The sequence below is a fragment of the Manis javanica genome, chromosome 11 (genome assembly GCF_040802235.1).
Source record: "Manis javanica isolate MJ-LG chromosome 11, MJ_LKY, whole genome shotgun sequence".
Lineage (NCBI taxonomy): Eukaryota > Metazoa > Chordata > Mammalia > Pholidota > Manidae > Manis > Manis javanica.
Window position 1 is genome coordinate 102,885,813 of NC_133166.1, and position 18,524 is coordinate 102,904,336.

At 52.9% G+C, this 18,524-nt stretch overlaps 1 protein-coding gene across 19 annotated transcripts in view; it reads right to left on the reverse strand.

The window, feature by feature from the left end:
* NFASC (neurofascin) overlaps nucleotides 1-18,524 on the reverse strand; it is a 164,118-nt gene that overhangs the window by 112,627 nt on the left and 32,967 nt on the right. Inside the window, exon 1 of one of the 19 annotated variants that reach the window (XM_017676577.3) lies at nucleotides 15,687-15,882. The exons of the other annotated variants lie outside the window; for them this stretch is intronic. Within the exon in view, the coding sequence (XP_017532066.1) occupies nucleotides 15,687-15,715 (29 nt within the window). The 5' untranslated portion in view covers nucleotides 15,716-15,882. Of the gene's footprint in view, nucleotides 1-15,686; nucleotides 15,883-18,524 lie in introns of those variants that run through there. 19 annotated transcript variants of the gene reach the window in all.

Genomic DNA, 18,524 nt, shown 5'->3' on the forward strand with positions numbered 1-18,524 from the left:
TAGGTCTGCCCCGGCAACAGTGGATGCCATGAAGACCCTGCTCCAACCCTCCAGCTGGCCCCTACTCAGAAGGAGAAGGCTTCCCGACGGCCCCCTAAGTCCTGTGCAACATGGATTCCTTGGAGGTGGTTCAGCCCCAGAGACTGCTGGGTGGTGGTGAAAAACCAATCCAAGCAGTTGGCTATTTCTGGCAAAATGCCCAGCCCTAGAACCCTGTCTGAGAGCATTCTAGCCCTCTGACCACACTCGTTCATTACTTCTCGAAGTATTTCTTAGTTTGCCCTGCATGTGAGGGCTTCCTAGCCCACCGACTTGCAATCATATTCCACCTAGAGAAGTTCGAGCGCAGTGTAACGGGACTGGGCCCGTAGGTATCAGATTTCATTCTGCAGTGCAGTGGGAGGGCTTGCGGGCTGGCAAGATTCGGGGGACAGGAATGAAACAAATGCACAAAGACAAAGAGGGAGACAGATGTGAACGGAGCCAGGGGACATGAGGTCAGAGCAGAGCCAAGGAGGAGGAAAGAGAAAACCCAGGAGACCACTTGAAACTTCTGAAAGGGAACCAGCAGGGTCTTGGTCACAAGGCCTCAGGGCAGCTGATGAACCTCCCAGCGTTAGCACCAGATGGGTAAAGAACCAGGGACTGCTGGGCTCTGTTTACCCACTAATTTGTTAACAGCAGATCCATTTGTCGAGCCTCAAGCTCCTAGAATCAAAAGCACATCAGGTTCCTCAAAACATTAAACACAGAATTGCCATATGACCCAGCAACTCCACTTCTGGGTATTCGCCCCAAAGAACTGACAGCAGGGACTCAGGTACTTGCACACCCATGTTCACAGCAGCGTGATTCACAACAGCCAGAAGGTGGGAGCAGCCCAAGAGCCCATCGACAGAGGACTAAATAAACAAAACATGCTACCCACATAGGATGGAACAGTATTCAGTTTTAAAAAGGAAGGAAATTCTGATATGTGGCACAACATGGATGAACTTTGAAGACATTAGGCTAAATGAAATAAGCCAGTCAAAAAAGAACAAATATCCATGATTTCACTTACATGAGATAGGTAGAGTAGCTAAATTCATAAAGACAGAAAGTAGAATGGTTACCAGGGGCTGGAGGTGGGGAAGTGGGGCGTTAGTGCTTAATGGGCACAGAATTTCAGTTCTGGACACGGATGGTGGCTATAAAACAATGTGAACATACTTAATGCCACTGAACTGTACACTTAAAAATGGTTAGGATGGTGAATTTTATGTTTTGTATATTTGATCCAATTTAAAAAAACCAAATTAAACACAAGCTATTTTTATTTAAATAAAAATAAATCATGACAGTTGTACTAAAGGAGATAATATGCCAGGTTATTTGAAATCAGGGAAGTCCTACAAAATCTTAAAAACCTACAGTCATGTTAACTAGATTCCAACCAATAAATAATCGTTTTAGAAGCACTACATGAGGCATACTGAATCCTGGTCACTACATGCCCAGTTTTGTCACTAAAGTAGTTACATAACACTTGGCAAGGGAGGTCCATTGCCCTTTGCCTTAGTTTACCAATCTGTGCAATAAGGGGGTTGGATTAGATCACCAAAGCCCCTTTCAGTTAGGCCAGGGGTTCTCAAAATATGGTCCCCAAACAGCAGCATTACCTGGGAATCTATTAAAAATGCAAATTACAGGTCCCTATCCCAGACTTACTAAATCAGAAACTGTGTGTGAGCTCAGAAATCTGGGTTTGAATGAGCTGACTAAGGTGTGAGAGCCAGTGGGATAGAACATTAATGCTTTCATAACTGATAATGATCTGGGTAAGCCATGTTTTAAAGAAAATAAAAAGCATTAATCTCCAAACAGAGCACATGAGGTAGGAAAGGAGCAGGAATGAGTAGGATACCCACTGTTTTCAAACATGAAGTGTAAAAATAAAGTAACAAATTCATTTAAAAAATCAGAATGAATGTATCCCAGTGAGTGCCTTGTCCTTAAAATCTTGAGTCTGCCACCTGTGCTCCAAGGATGCAGCGCTGGCTCAAAACACTCTTGAAATTTTAGATGGAACCAACCTGCAAGTCAATTTAAAGCCAAATGAAAGCAGCTGCATTTGCTTGGGACTAAAATTACTTTCTGCCTTGATCAAACACTGTCCTGATTAGGTCACTTCCAGGAATCAAATTCCTTCTTCAAGGAAGAAGGCTGCCTGCCCATCACGGAGGACACTGAAATCATGTGCCACAGGCTCAAAGGCAGATTCCAAAGCAGGACTCATGTATGTTCTGGATAATGACAGGAGGACATGTGTGACGTCCCAGAGTGCCCGTCAGGAAAGAGGCAATGCTCACTTCTCGGACCTGAGAGCCAGAGGCGCAGCAAGAGCCCATCCACTGGGTCAGAACTCACCCTCCAAGGGGGGGACCTGTCATGGCCATTTCCCTGGGGAAGCGGCGAAGGCCAGGGAGGCCGAAGGATTTGTCTAAGCCACGGATCTGACATGTGGGACCAGAACCGAGCTTTCCTAAGGAATCCTGATTAGGCAACTACCTTTGAACCAAGAGCGGGGGATGGATAAGACTGGTAGGACCAACCCCCCAGGCTATGATGTCAAATCAGAAGAGGAGGCTCCAGCCAGTCCCTTTCTTCATCAAACAAAAGTGTCTTTTGAATTTACTGAATATCTTGGCACCAGCCCTGCTCAATTCTTTCTCCTTTTGTGGGTTGAAAATATTTCTAGCATCGCACAGAGTCCAGTGAGAGCAAAGAGGGTGGAAGATTCCTCCTTCATCCAGCCACGCAGATGTTCTGGTCTTTGGGAAAGAGGTGCCCAGTGGCTTGTGTTCCTTGGGGACACCAAGGTGAGGGTACCAGTGGAGGGTTCCGTTCCCTGGGCTATGGCCACCCAGAGCACAGAGGCGGTCCCCTGGCCCCTCGCTCCACCTTGTGTTATTCTAACATGTTCACTTATGAGGGGGAGCAGGGAAACTAAAAGTGGATTTTTACTCAGAATATACATCAAGTGTTGTATATTCCTCAAAAGGCCTGTAACATAGTCTCCTTCCCCTACGATCTCTCCCCAGTACCCTTATAGTCTAAATCTCCCCATTGTAGATTTATAGGTACCTTTTGCACCTTCCTCTCTTTTATGAGTAGTTCTCTCTGTAGTCAGACTATGTGCCCAATGGCTGACATGTGAACTTCTCATTTTCTGTAACATCTGGCACAGGGTGGGCACAGCGCAGGCACTCAGCCATCACTGGGTCAGCCATCAGCTGGTGATGTTGTTGCTAAGTTACACCACGCTCCCAGGTGGTGGGCACTCAGGTAATGCCCTACTGACATGTTCATCTCAGTGAAGCCTCGCCACAGGTTTTGTGCAAGGTGCTTTTCAGATAAAATTGAAAGGAAGGCTTCAGAAAGGAAGCCTTTCAAACAAGGCTCAGAAAGGTTAAGTTGCCTATTGAAGGTCAAGCAGAGGCGCCAGGAGCAAATCTAGGTCTCCTGGGCTCCAAAACCAGAGCTCTTAACACTTAGACATCACCCACTCCTTCACTCCTCAAGATCCCAAATTAAGAAAACAGAACACCCCTCACTTACCCGTACTTTCTGCTGGCCCCCTTCCTAACCCCCACCCTCCCCCACCCTCCAGGCTGGCGGTGGGGCAGGAGGAAGGGACCTCAAAACCCAGGGCACGGTTTTCAGAACCACCCAGATAATGGGCCTTGGAAGAACCAGGGGGAGGTGGGAATGCAAGCTGGCCTCGCCGGATGGAGGACTGACGTCCTCTTCCTCAGTCCCAGCTGCCTCTCCATGTCAGGGCCACTCCACACGGACTTTCCCAGGGCTGAAAGTCCAAACAGTCCTGCCTGAAGTCAGGTGCCTTCCACCACCCAACAGGGTGAGGGAGCCACGTCCTGGGCACATGTCCAGCAGCACGGCTGTCACTCCAGCAGCCAGAGAGGTGCACTGACTTCATGTCACAAAACAGGCTTGAACACTTCTGAGGGAGACCCAGGGGCAGAAACAGAGGTGCCGAGTCCTGAGCCCATATCTCGTTGCCCCTCCGGGTCCCTGCCCCAAGCAGGAGGGGGCAGAAAGAGCACTGAGTTGGGCATTGGGACACTTAGTTTGGGGTCCCTGATCTTCAGGACCTCTCTGGGCCTCAGGCACCTCACCCCTACAAGAAGGGGGTCATGACGTGGTTTGTGAAGGGCCTCCCAGCTGCTCAGGTCTCCTGGGACCAGGCTGGAAGCTGCCTCGCCAGTCACACGCTGCGGCACCAGCCAGGCTGCAGACAGTGGAGAACTGACGCGGTAGACAGACCCAGTCCCTGGGAGATCGACCCTACTCCCCCTCAACCCCAGGCAGACTCTGACAGTCTTCCCAGGGAAATGCTGGCCTCCGGCCTGGTGGCTTCGCAGTTAAACAAAGGACTGTAAGCTGCTGAGCCGGGAACAGCCTCCCGGGGGCTGGGTCATCATCCACCTGCCAGCTGACTCCCACACATGCTCCACGCCCCAGCTGCACAGGCCACAGGAGGGGGCAGTGCTCCCTGGAGGCGCCATCATGCCACCACGACCTCAGTGAGATGTAAGTGATGGGGAGGGGGCCAGAAAGCAGAGTTTATGGGTCACTGCTCGAGTGCAGTGCCAGCCCTGCACAGCTGTCACTCAAAGCATGAAGTGCCCCCAACTTAAATGCTTCCCCTTCCTTGTTCTATCCAAGCCAGGTAGACATACTTCCCAATGGTTCATGAAGGCTTGGCTCATACAGCCTTTTTGCATTACACACCAGGCCCTCAAAGCATATCACCCAATGCTTTTCTGTCTTACGTATTAAGACCAGGCCCTTTCTTTCAACTACTGGTCAGGATCTGCTTTCCAGAAAGTCCTACCGAGTCCACCTCCAATGTATCTTACCTCGCGAGCCCTTATGTACATGATTTTCAATAGCTACACATGGATTTCTCAAATGTGGTTAATATACAGACATCTTCAAAAGGAAAAAAAAAATCCCCAAACACCCATGAGCATAGTTAAAAACCTCTAGGGGTCTATATACCCCCATGTGAGAGATATTGTCTTAAGAATCCAAAATCCAATTTTAAGAAAAATGTCTTACAATAACAAATTAGAATTGCAAACGAGAAGTTTTATCTTTACCCATGGCAGAGTAACATAAAAGCACATTGTAAACACTCTCATGGAATTCAGTGAGAACCACGAGCCACAGTTTGTCACTCATTCATTCAATATTCATTGAGAATCTTACAGGTGCCAGGTGGTGCCCTTAGCAGTGAGACTCTGGTAAACCAGACACTGTACCAGCCCTAGAGGGACCGACCTTCCGGTGGGGGAGGCAAGCCGGGAAAGAGGGAAAGCGGGAAGAAAGGAAGGGCCGGGGTGACATATGGAGGCCAGGAAATGATATTAAATCTGAGTCCTGAAGAAATAAGGTCCAGGAGTGAGGGAGCCGGGAGGCGATGGGGAAAGAGCTGCAAGCCAGAGCAGGGCAGGGCTCCAGGGCAGGACGCAGCAGGAACCTGGAGGAAGGGCCCAGAGCCCAGCCTGGCAGGGGCAGGGGTGCTTGGGGGAAGAGTCCTAGTGGTAACGGAGAGGCTGGGGGCACCAAGGGCCAGCACGGTCCCTGGTACACCCTGGACGTGAGTCTGATTTTATGGGAAGTGTGAAGAGAGGTCGCTGGAGGGTGTGCAACAAGGAAGTGATGGGTGTTTCCTTCTCTGCGGTTGGGCACTACCCCATGTGCTTTGTGTACACCTGGTTGTCCCCCTCAGACTGGCAGCTCACGGAAGGCAGGGCTGTGTCTCTGCCCTCACACCAGGAGCTCTCTGATAGCACGGATCGTGCTCCCCTATCTTTTAATACCTTCCCCTCAGCTTCAGGGACAGGCCTCTCCTGCAGTAAAGCTTAGCTGGGTGGTGCCTCCAATCCACAGTGGCGCTCCCTGGGCTGGGGAGCCAGGAGCGAGAGCTCTGGCCGGCTCCAAATTCCGAGGGAAGGAGGAGAAAACTGTCCAGCACCATGGACAGAGGCCTCCTACCTAGAAGTGCCCCACCTGTCACCTACAGCTCAGGGCTGGGCAGAGGTGTGGCCTACTTGGATGCATGCACCCCACCCCGGGTGGTGGGGGACGAACCAACACCAGGCCCCGGGCCGCAACTAGGCAACAAACAACCTCCTGCCTCCAACCCGCCCCTGCCCCGGGGGAGCCTCAGTTGCCCGTATCCATAGCAACTGGCATTTGTGAGTTGCAGGCCCCAGAGGCCGGAGGACCCGCGGCAGGCTGCTGCTCTCTGTGCTCGCTTGTTCTGAGAGGAGACACCTCTGCCTGGCCGGTTTGGGAAGTCCTTAATTCTTGAGAGGCCTCCTCATCTACTTGGAGCTGTGTCTGCTCTGTGTTAGCAAGATCAAATTTTGAAGATAAGATTTTCTCTTGGGCTCTATTTCAAGCTGATCCTGCACAAAATCTTGCTCTTATATTACCCGGAAACTCAGGGTGGGGACTAGGAAAAAAACCCAAATCACATAGCTGGAAGGAACTTGAAATGTTTCTATCCTCCTGCTTTTCATCCAGATGGCATCTCACCCCATCCCCTGGTGGAAAAACCCAAGCCTTTCTTTTAAAAATAAGTCAAACATTAAAATGGCAAAAACTAAAATAAAAATTGAAATGCTAATAATAAACATGTTCCTCTTCTCTCAGTTCCTTAAAGGGGAACCCAGCCTGTGGGACTCTCACCCAGCGTTTCCCACGCCTCGTGGTCAGGCAGGCAGAGCATTCTAAGGCTTCCCTACCCTATGGGTTATGGCTTAAACATGGGCAGGGATGAGGGACTGCCTGAGATGAATGGAAAGAGGTTCACAGGTTTTCTTTAAAATAAATCATTTTCTGCCCCCTGCTACTGAGACACTAGCTGAGCCAATCTGAGAAAATATGTTGAAACGAAGCAGGCCTCCATACAGAAATGGGCACACCAAGCCCGCTTCACCCAGAAGGCCACGGCTGGTACCCCCCAGCAGCTGCTGCGATGGGGGCCACTCTGCCATGAGATCCCCCGGCCATCCGATCCTGGACAAGGTCAAACCAAGTCAGAAACTGCTCCCTGCTTATCCCTCAAACCACCTCTTTCATTCCCACAACTCCTCTCCCTTGAAAGATGCTGACTCTTCTTTCAAATAAACACAGAACAACAAACCCCCTGGCCTCCCCTCTCTCCGTCCCTGTCTGCGGTCTCCCGAAGGAACTCGTCCTCAGTCCCAGTCTTCATTCTTACCCCCCTCCCGAAGAACAGCCCTGTCTTCGAAATAAGAACATATCCCACGTCATCTACACAGTTGAGAGAAAAAAATGTACCACTTGGCTGTCCCAATCCTATGAGCAAACGCATCCGGTGGGCTTTCACGTCAGCACATTCTCGCAGCCTAAGAGACGGTCACCTGTCCCCTCTCTGGCCCCTTGGTCCTCTCCTCCCTACCTTCCTCATTCTGCACAGAGAAGGCAGCAAGAAGCCCCACCCCAGCTAGCTGTGTGGGGTACAGGAAGCCCCAGCTTCCCTGTCTATAAAATGGACACAATTACACCCACTTACAGATTGTTTGGGGGCATAAATGAGATAATGTGCTTGAAGTACTTGGGCAGTGTCTGGCACACACAAATGTTAGTCGCTATTAGTTATTATTTTTAAGGGCCACAAACTTTCTGAGAGCAGATACCAACATGTCATACTTGAATTCCCAGCATTTAGCTCAGTGGCTGGCATGTGGGAGATTTAAAAAAAAACAAAAGTAAACCCTTGTCAAATACATCTAGTTGAAGAGGCCACAGGCTTGCTCCCCACTGGTCCCTGCTGCCCTTTAGGACTTCCTTGGCTTGGTGGTGTCCCCTCAGGGGACACTTATCCTCACATAACCTTCTCTCTCTCCATTCAGAAGCATTCCAATAAAATTAAACAGTAGGAGGAAAGAAGACAGGGAAGCCTCTCTCATACCACCCCACCAAGCCCCGCCAGGACTCTCAAAAGGTCTGCCCCCTCCCCCTGCCTCCCGGACGGTGTTCAGCAACAGCTGAATAATGAACCATCAGAGGGGATTCCAACCCGAGGCAATTAACACTCTTCCAGCTGGGAAGATATTTAGCTTCACCATTCCCAGATCTGCCGAGTCCTCTTCCCTCTTCCAGGAAGCACCACCTGCTGTCGCACCACTTGGGAGACCCCACAGATTAAAAAGAAGAACGCAGTCAATGAAGCAAGATGGGCCAAGTGCCCATAACCACAGAAACCAAGTGCTGGGTGCATGGGGGTTCATTACACTATTCTCTCTACTTCTGTGCGTTTCTACAGACCAAACTAAACCTTCATTAATTAATAATTCCATATTTTACCAGAACTAGGGCAAGGAAGCCCCAAGGGTTATTCTTTTCAAATCACAAGGGGCATTCCAGGCCTAGATTTCCATCAGGAAAGAAAAGGAAGGGCCAGGAGTTTCCTATGGCTCATTTGCATGTGAAGGACCAGGCAGGTATTCAGGTGTGTCTAGAAAGAGCGTTGGCCACTGTGGGCTTGGGTAAGTTAACTTCAGCTTCCTTACCCTTAAAACTCAGGTTCAGTGCCTACCTCACAGGGCTGCCATATAAAAGGAGGCGAAGCTTGCCTGCAGCACTGTAACAGCACTTCGAATGGTACTTAACACATAGCAAATGCTTGATAAAATTTGGTTTCTTTTCTTTCCTTGTAAAACAAAGATGTCCTGTTGTATTCTCGTACGAAGATGTTTAATAGAATCCAACTTCGGAAGTCTGCTAGTGGCCAAGAGTAACTAAGACACACTGAAAAGAGAGCTCCTAGAGAGAGGAACTAAATATTCCATTGCCTGGGAAACCTGAGACCCCAGTGTCTGAAGTACTTGAAGCATACCATTTGCCACAAGTACTGGAACTAGAGAGGCCAGGGCAGCAGGCTAAGCAGAAGTGCACACAGTCCCAGGGCAGCAGTGGTTTAAGCAGGAGTTGCTAGGAGAGGCTGGTGCTGAGCATTTATATACCATCAGAACTTGAACAGATGTTTGTATACAAATGTTCATAATAGTAGCATTATTCATAATAGCTACAAGGTAGAAACAATGCAGATGTCCACTGACAGATGAATTGGATAAACAAAATGTGGTTACACCTATGCAATGAATTATTATTCAGCATGTAAAAGCTGTAGCTGATACATGCTACAACATGGATGAACATGGATGAACCTGGACATTACGCTAAGTGAAATAAGCCAGACACACAAACACAGCATGACTGCACTCACATGAGGTTCCTAGAAGACTCCAGTTCATAGAGACACAAAGTGGAATGGTGGGTGCCAGGTGCTGGTGGGGAGGGGTGTTGTTTAGTGGGTACAGTTTCCGTTTGGGAGATGAAAAGTTCTGGTGATGGAAGTTGGAGATGGTTGCGCAACAGTGTGGATGTACTTCATGCCATGGAACTGTACAATTGAAAATAGTTAAAATGGTAAATTGTGTGATGTATGTATTTTACAGCAATGAAATAATGATGATGGTGATGATAAAAGAAAAAAATACCATAAGGACATCTTGGCTTTAGTTTGTACCCCTTTTTCCTGAGAGCTGAAAGCACCCCTAAAATATCCTTAAAATATGCCCCCTTGTAAAGATGGGTCAACAGAACCCGAAAAAGGTTAGGCAGAGTGCCACACATCTGCGTCGTTCTCTACCAGGCTGCCGCCTGGATGGCTGCCACCATATAAGAGCCAGTCTTGTCTGCTGCCCTTCCTGCTGCCCAGAGAGAGGACGAGCTGCAGACCTGAGCTCAGGGAGGAGGTGTGGCACTGCTCAGCCCCCGTCTGCAAGTCGGCCACCAAGCCAGGCTTCCCGCTGCTCGCCCTCCCACACTTCCTTGCTCAGGGAGAAGGGGGGGCACACCCCTCACTGTCTTGACCCCACAGGCTGGGCCTGACCAATACATGGGGAGCTGCCCTTGGGAGTCTCCTTTGCTCCAGAAGAGCTTGGACCTGGGGTAAAGGCGCCCTGGGGGGCTTTCCCACCCACCTGGATGCTGAGAATGGTGGCAGCAGTGGTACAAAGCCTGCAGCAGGAGAGGACAGCCGACCACCCTGCCCCTCACTGTCCAGGGCTTCCCTCCCTTCCATGGTTGACGTAATCCTCTGCATCTCGGGTTCCTCAGACACAGGCCAGACTTGCCTCAAATCTGCTCTCCCTCCTGTTTCCCCGGCCTCACTGCTGAGAGAGAGGGCGGGGGGGATCTCTCTCCTGCTGCGCCCCAAGGTACACCCTGTCCACAGAGGCCAGGTGAGGGCAGGCGAAAGCGCGCAGGGAGAGATGAAGAGGGTGCAGGGAAACCCATCCATGTGCGGGTCTCAAAGAGCTCTTATTCTCCCCTCAGGCTTATGGAACCCTAGAGGCGTCACCAAGAGGCCGTACAGCATATACACGGAAATCCAGGACAGGCAAAGCCCATCCGCGATGACAGAAATCCGCTTGTGTTGCCTGGGGCCAGGGGCTGCCAGGAGGCTGACTGCATGTAGGTGGAGGAATTTTCCGGGGTGACGAACTATTCTCTATCTTGACTGGAGTGGTGGTTACATGGGTATATACATGTGTCAAACCTCATCTGACTGTACCCTTAAAATGAGTGCATTTTATCGAATGCAAATTATACCCCAATAGGGTTTTTAAAAGTTATAAAAAATAAAACCCTAAGAGCTCCAGTTAAGAGAGTCTAATGCTTTAGTAGCAATTTTGGAGAGGCAGATCTTAAAGGCGCTGGAAGGAAGACAATGCATCCCAAATGGCTGTGTATTTATCAAGCGATTCTATGCTGAGACTAAGAGGCCTGCAGACCCCCCCACCCCCCACCCCCCAAACCACCACTTCCTTCACCTCCTCCCACCAGCCCCGGGATTTCAGAGTCAGGCAAACAAAGACCCCATCAGAGCTCTCCTCAGGCTGACGGAAGTCAGTTTGAAACGCTCCTTCGGAACACTTTAATAACCTCCTGCCATGGTTGGGGATTTGTAGATGGGGGAGCGGGGTGGCTGGTACCTACCACTGGCTCTTGGTAGGTATGTGCGGAGGCCTATTACCATGTCACTACAACATCTTCCCCTACAAAGAACCCCCAGCAGGGGAGTGCGGGGAGGGGGACGCCTGAGAGACACCAGAGCTGGGAGACTGGAGTAACGACTCCTGCGGATTGTACAGGTTTCCAGCCCTAAAGCCTCCTGGACAAATTGTGCAGAATGTTCTCACAGACTGTTTTCAGGGAGGAGGAGCAGCTTAACTTTCTGATCCTGTTGTTCAGGCCCTTCCAGCTTCCCTATTCTATTTTTTGTTCCCCCTCCTCCAGCATCTCCAATCACACCTCCAATCACACATGGTCTATTCTCAGGCATGTGTGATTTCTGAGACCCCCCACCCCCGACAGCCTCAGCAGGGTCCCATATTCCTGGTCCAACCTGGAGGTTGACAGAGCGGTGGAAGGCTGGGGTGTCCCCCCTTCCCTTCATAAAGGCCCATTGCCAGGGGGTGGGGCTGGAAGGAAGGGACCCGAACAGGAAGCTGGGATCGGCTCAGTCAGGAACCCAGCTCCAGGACAGTCAAAATTCAGGTGTGTCTACATGAACATCCCCAATTCAGCTCACCTTCTTCTAGAGGCTGCATGATTCTGGGAGAAACAAACAGACCCACAGTTAAATCCCGACTCGGCCACTTACTCACTGTGTGACCTAGGCAGGGCACTTAACCTCTCTGTTTCTGCTTCTCCAGCTAGAATGGGGACTGTGGTACCTGCCTCATCAGGTTATCTGAAGGGCTGAATGGGGACAGATGCTTATCAAAAGCACAGGGTGGTGATGAGGGAGGGGGGCAGGCAGCCAGAAGGCATCGTGCCACCCTCCTCCAACCAGCTCCCTCATTTCCACCCTGCTTAGTCTATAGTCCGGAGCAAAGTAGGGAGCTATCTCTCCTTTTCAAAAAGGACTGTCGGTGTGGGGCTGACTCCATCTCTGGCCTCTCTGAAGTTCCTATACACCCCAAGGAGCATGTACTGCATTCATATGGAAATAAACACTGAAAAGCAGGGCCTTTAAGTATTTTTAAATGTCAACAGATGTTTGCTTCTGGCATGCCAAGTGTCCCTGGATCCTGAGATGTATGAACTGGCCGCTGTTCACCCAGGGCCAAGGAGAGTGGGAGGGGGCGAAGGACGCTGACGGTGGGGAGCAGGATCTGGGCAGATGCGTCACTCTGAGGAGCCAGTACGGGGGCGGGGGGTGGGGGGGGAGGCAGGGCGGCGGCTGCCGGCTGGTGGGTCAGACCTGCAGGAACTCTCCAGGCCTAGGACGGCTCCACACAGGGCAGAAAGGGGGCAAATCAAGCCACCATTCCATTCCCAGGCCCCAAGCAGCTGGTAATGGCTGAGCTGTCAGGGGGACCCATGAAGTCAGAAACCTGGCACAGCCCGGAAGAGGACTCTCACCTCCAGAGACCCAAAATCACTGAGGCCAAAGGCGGCCCAGGGAGCAGAGCGCCAGGACCTCGGGCACCCGGCCAGGCACTGGCTCCTACAGCTGCAGGGGACGGCAGCAGGGAGAGACAGACGACTGCTGGGTCATCCGCCCTGAGCCACAGTATAAGACGGTCTGGAGCTGGCGGCAGGCAGAGACAAAGGGTCGCATGGCCCTAGACAGACGGGCCTCCTCCCCTCTGCCTGTGTGGAATGGTTTCACGGGTTAGCTCATGTTTCTTCACCAAGCCTGAGAAGCAGGTGCTATTAATTTCACACTTGACAGACAAGGAAACCAGGAGATCACCCAGCAGGCGCAGGAGTGGGGCTGGAACCCAGGTAACCTGGTGCCACCACCCACGTGTCTGGCCACCCACCACACTGCCCCCAGGGTGCCGGCTCACCCACTCCTGCTGCAGCCAGTGAAGGGAGGAGAGACAGCACCCCCATGCCCTCCCGGCGCAGTCCTCCCTGAGCCTGCCCCACCGCAGATCCCGGCCGATCCGGGTGGCAGAGGGGAAGAAACCACGTGACAGCCTCGCAGCTGGCTGCCCAGCAGAGCCCCACCCTGACCCGGCTGGCTTGCCGACCCCACCTCAGCTTGGAGAGCCCCGGGCAGCCATCCCTGTGCGCGCATGAGCTGTAGGTGCCTGCGTCCTGTGGGGGAGGCCCAGGAACGGAGGTCCCCACAGAGCCAAGGACTTGTTTCTCAGGGGACAAGGAACGTCTGACTGGACGGTGGCAATGAAAAGCCCCCTGACGCCCAGGCTGCCCCAGAGCTTGGGGGTGCCTTCCCTCTCGTGGCTTCCTCAGTCCGCCTGGAGAATTCTCAGCCTTCCCAGCCTTCTCCCAGATCCCCAGTGCCAGCTGGGCACCAGGTGTGCCCAGAAGCTGCTGGCCGGTCACGTCCCGAGTTACCAGCATCTTTCCTGGACGGGCCGCTGGAAAAGAATCCCTCGAGTCTGGCCTGCAGAAAGACCTCCTTCTGCAGCGCCAGATGCTTCTCAGAGATCCCTAAGGAAGAATGTTCCACATGGCCCCTCTCACCACCGGGAAATCTTCCCACGCGTCTCACTTCAGTCCTGTGGCGACCAAAACAACGCCCGCTGCTGCCTTCGCCCAGGAGGCATGGCAGCACCAAAGGTCAAGAGGTCAGGGACTTGGGCCGGGAGGGACACCTGGCTCGGTCACCGCCAGTGGGACACCAGCCACATGCTTAACTTCTCTGGGTCTCTGCTTCCTCCGTTCCAAACGGACGAGACCAGAGGTTGTTGGGGAGGCTGCCATGAGGCAACACATGTCAAGTACTGGGAGCAGTGTTGGTCCTGGAGTAAGTGCTCAGCGCACAGTCACCGATGTTGTGGTTGCTGATGGCTTTGCCATCAGTGGGGAAGGCCATCTTGTTTACCTCCTGGTACACCGTTGGCATGTTGGCCTCAGAATGCGGGGTACCCACAGCATGACTCAGCCTGCCTGCCTCTGTGAAAACAGTCCCTTGTCTCTGTTCCTGGAACTTCCAGGAACTTCCCACAGCAGCTGACGACAGAGCAGCCAGTAGGAAGCCCTGAGGAGCTTGGTGGAGGCTGCTGGGTCACTCCTGCAGGCCAGGCAGGTGCCCAGCTGTGCTGACTATGGCTGGGTTGATCAGAGCCACCACTCTCCACCTCCAGCAGTTCCACCTTCTCAACACCCTCTCTCAGCAGAGCGCCCCACCTGGCTCACAGATCACAGAACAGTGCCCAGGAGCAGGCAGATGCTTCTAAAAATAGTCACGGCTTCCTTAGACTGTGGGAGGGGGAAGGGAAGCAAGTGTCCAGGTCATCTGCAGGAGTGGAAAGCCCAAGGAGGAGCTGCAATTCTCTGCAGAACCTCCTCCCACCCCACTGCGCTGAGGCCAGGGCCAGGGCGCGCCATGCCAGGGAAGCACGGTGCTCAAGGACACCTGTGCTGTTTGCTCTGTGCACAGGGTGCGGGGACAGCCTGCACAGTTCCAACTCCCAGAGCTAGGGGGACTTCTAGGGGGATGTCTAGCCTGCCTTTGGGGAGGCTGTCCCCTATTGGTTTGAGCCAGGGGTGCAATGTTCCTCCAATCAGCCCTGTTTGGCTCTAATTCAGCATCAAACCTTTCTGGGTTAAGCAAAGTCCAAACAAAAATTTAAAGTCACTGGGTCCAAACCCCTGCCACAGGAGCCCTGCACTCACGAGGAGGGCGGGACAGACTGTCCCACCACCAGACTCCTTCTGCCTCCCAACTCAACCAAACCAGCACATGTCTCCTTAGACAGAGCTGTCCTGAGCTGAAAGGGTTTCCTAATTCAGCGTAGCTCTGCGCCAGAGCTCTTACAAAGGTCAAAGGAAGCACCATCAGCTCCTGAAGAAGCGAGGTGACCCAGGCCTGCCTGCACCCTGGCTTCCACCTTGTTCAGCATTAGATGAAAGGGAACCAAGACACCCAGAACCAAAACCTGCTCTCCATCCCTGGAAGGCAGCTGAGAGCAAAACACCCTGTTCTCACCTCTTCTCAGCCAGCAGCTTCTGCAGTCCTGGCCTGAGGTCCAGAGACACCAAGACTGGGCTGGACAGGCTCGGCTGGAGGGAGAGGGCTCGTTGGGGTGATGGAGCCCAGAGGGCAGGGCTGAAGGAGAGAAAGGGAGGCGCTCAGGGGGGCTAACACAGAGGGCCAAGTCAGAGTTACCGCAGGCTTTGCCATCAGACACAGCCCCGAATTCTCCCTCTGCCAAAGCGCTCTTCAGCGTCCCACCTTCCCAGACGCCCCTCACTCCTGAGCCCAAAGCCCCCTGCCCACACCTCCCAGGGCTTGGGAGCCTTGTCCCTGGCCTCTCTTCATCTTAAAGTGCAGCTCATTCATCCTAGTGACTTCTCTCCCCCTTCAAGCCTGCCTGCTTCCTTCACATTCCAGATCCCAAGACCAAGCTTGGTCCTCTCCCTGGCTAGGAGGATTCCCTCAGACCTGTGCACAAACACAGCTCTGGCATTAGCCAGGTGCAATCTGAACCCAGGCCAGGTGGGACCCTTCGAAGGCCAACGCAGAGGATCTCACCTGGAAGGGGAGGTGTGGAGGGGCAGGAGGCCAAGGGGCAGGGCAGAGCTGACTGTCCTACCTCTCCTGAAGGATCTGCGGTCTGTTCATCCAGGGCCTTCTCAGTTTCCCTTCATGGGGACCGCTGGGGACGGAGAACTAGGTGTTTCTTAGACCCCAGGTCATCCCAGCAGGCAGATGTAGGCCTAAGCGAAACCCCAGCTAGGCCTTCGCCTTGGACGCTGGCCTCACAGCAAACACAGCAGCCCTGTCCTGGGTGGAATCGAAATAATTCCCGGCGTCCCCGCTCCTCGCCGCCTCCCACTCGCCACCTCCCCAGCTCCGAGGCATAAACAGGGTTTTATGACCTCAAGCCCACCGCGTCCTCTGAGAGCACCGTGAATGGAACTGCACACAATACACTGGTTTATTAATAACCGCTCACCCCCACCCCCACCCCGGCTTGCTCACTCGCTCACCGCTGGGTCCCCCTCATGCATAATGCAGGAGTTGTGCGGCCCATGACACAGCCGGGCTGTGCTGCTCGAACTCTGAAGGGACAGACGGAGAGAAGTACCAGGCCGGGCCAGGCTCCCCAAGGCAGGGTGGAAGGAGGAGCAGACCCCCCAGTTAAGACTGGGAGACGTAATGTTTGGTGGGGAGCGCAGTATGGTGTGGGTGGTGTGGGCCCTACCCCAGACACATGCCTTTCATGAACCCGAGCCCTGGTGGCAGTGGCCATGTAACATTTACTCAACACACACCCGGCCCATCCCAGGCCATGTGCTGGCCCCACACAGGAGAACAGCGCTCTGCGACTCTGACCTCAGCTCCCTGGGCGGCCTCTGCTCCAGGGCCTCCAGACAGGCCTCGCTTCTACTTGACGGCCCATCACGTTTGATTATAGCCATGGCTGTGGCCCTCACCCTCCAGCCCACACTAAGTCTTCTCCAGGCAAAATATCCCCAGGCCCCTCACGAAAATTTTTCTAACCACTGCCCTGCTCTGTCTGGCCTACAAAGGCCAAGCTTTCTCTTGAAGTGTGAGGCCAGCCCTCCCCCCTGCGGGCAACAGTGTACCTTGATAGCATCTTTCTGAAGAAAGTGTGGAAATACATTTAAAAGTCTTGAAAACGTTTATGCTCTTTGTTGCATAAATTCCATTACTGGGAGTAGATCTTAAGTAATAAAGGATAATTAGAACATGTTAGTTACACAAATGCTCACCAGAATATTGTTTATAATGGTAAAAAATTAGAAACCACCTGAACAGCCACCCCTCAGGATACGATAAACTGTGACATGTCCATGGCTCGATAGGCAGTAGAGTGTGGAAAGAAGGTTCTGGAGCCAGATGACCTGGGTGCAAAATCTGGCTCTGCCCTTTGCTGGCTGTGTTACCTTGGACAAGTTACTTAGCCTCGCTGTGCCTCACTCAACTTATCTGGAGTTCCCTGGGCTTTTCTCCTCAAGAGGCAGCCATACTGGCCAATCCTTCAGAGCCACCTGTATCACAGATCCCTTTTGAACAGGAGACCCCCCCCAGTGGAGATCAGGGGGTGGGAGGGCCCAGCAGCCAGAGGGGGGAACGTAGTAGGGGGCGGAGTGGTGCTGGGGCAGCCTGCCTGAATGTGGGTCACGTTTGCAGAGGACAGCCCACACCAGCACAGAATGGCTGCTGACAGCAGCTGGCATGCCTGGGGGAGAGCTCCATCCAGCTCCATCCTGTCCTAGTGGGGCGGCCAGCGTCCTGCCCCCATGGCCTGCAGGATCCCTCCCCTGCCACCCACCGCCCTCTCCTAAGCAGACTGGTCTGCCAAGCCCAGCTCACCCACACTTCCTCACAGAGCAGACCAGCACCAAAGTGATCTGGGGGACTGTGACCTTGCCGGAGTGTGGCCAAGAGGCCCCCACAGGATGGAGGGAACAGGTGAGGCCCTCAAAAGGCATTTGTTAACTGTTGACTGCTGAGGAGGCTCTGGTCTCACCTCTGGGTACACAATCCTCAACTCCCCAGAATGGAAAGTGAATTCTATAACAACAGGAAGCTTGCTGTCATGAAGTCTTTTGTCTGAAGTATTTATGCAGAAACTGAGAGACCCCTGTCAGAGTTGCTAGATAAACCCCAACACTAAGTGGGAGGTGGGCTAAGGGCCTGTCCAGTGCTGAGACCCCAGGATCACACGGCAGTGGGAGCTGCTGTCAAGAAGCGAGGTGTTGGGGGTGAGCCTGCGTGGAGCCCCCAGAGTAGAATGGCCTGAGTCGGGGCCGCCCGGGGCTGTGTCTGCCGCTGTGGTGGCGCGACTGCTGCGTGGGTCTGTCCAAGGTCATGCCTATGTGTGACTGTGCATCTGTGAGTGTGTGAAGGCTCCTACCTGTGCGTCCCGGGGAGGGGTCTCAGTTCCCAGGTGTATATCCTGGTGAGCGTGAGCACACTGCTCGGATGTGTGTGTACATGAAAGTGTCTGAGTGTATGCAAATGTCTGTGTGTGCCTGGCTACCTGCCTGGCTTGATGGGCATATATGTAGGTCTGCTCGGAGTGTCTGATTTGTCTGTGTGACTTACATTATTAGTGTGGCTCAATATGTGTGCGTATCTGCCTGAACGTGTCTGCAGGTGTGCTAGTGTGTGTGGGATTGAATGTGTCTCCTCGGGTTTGCAGGTTGGTATCATTTTGCATGTGTAGATGTTTGTGTTAAGTTCATATATACGTGTATGTATTCTGACATGCGTATCTCTTAGTTTCACGTTTGTCCTGGTTCCTGTATGTATGTTTGTGGGTATGTACGTCCACCTCCGTGTATGTACCGCGTCTCTGCCTCTGTGCGTGCGTTTGTGTGCAGAAGCAGAAAGACGGGGGTGGGGGGTGGAGCAGTCCTACGGTCTCCTTGTGTTGTCATGATGCTCTCCAGCCAGACGC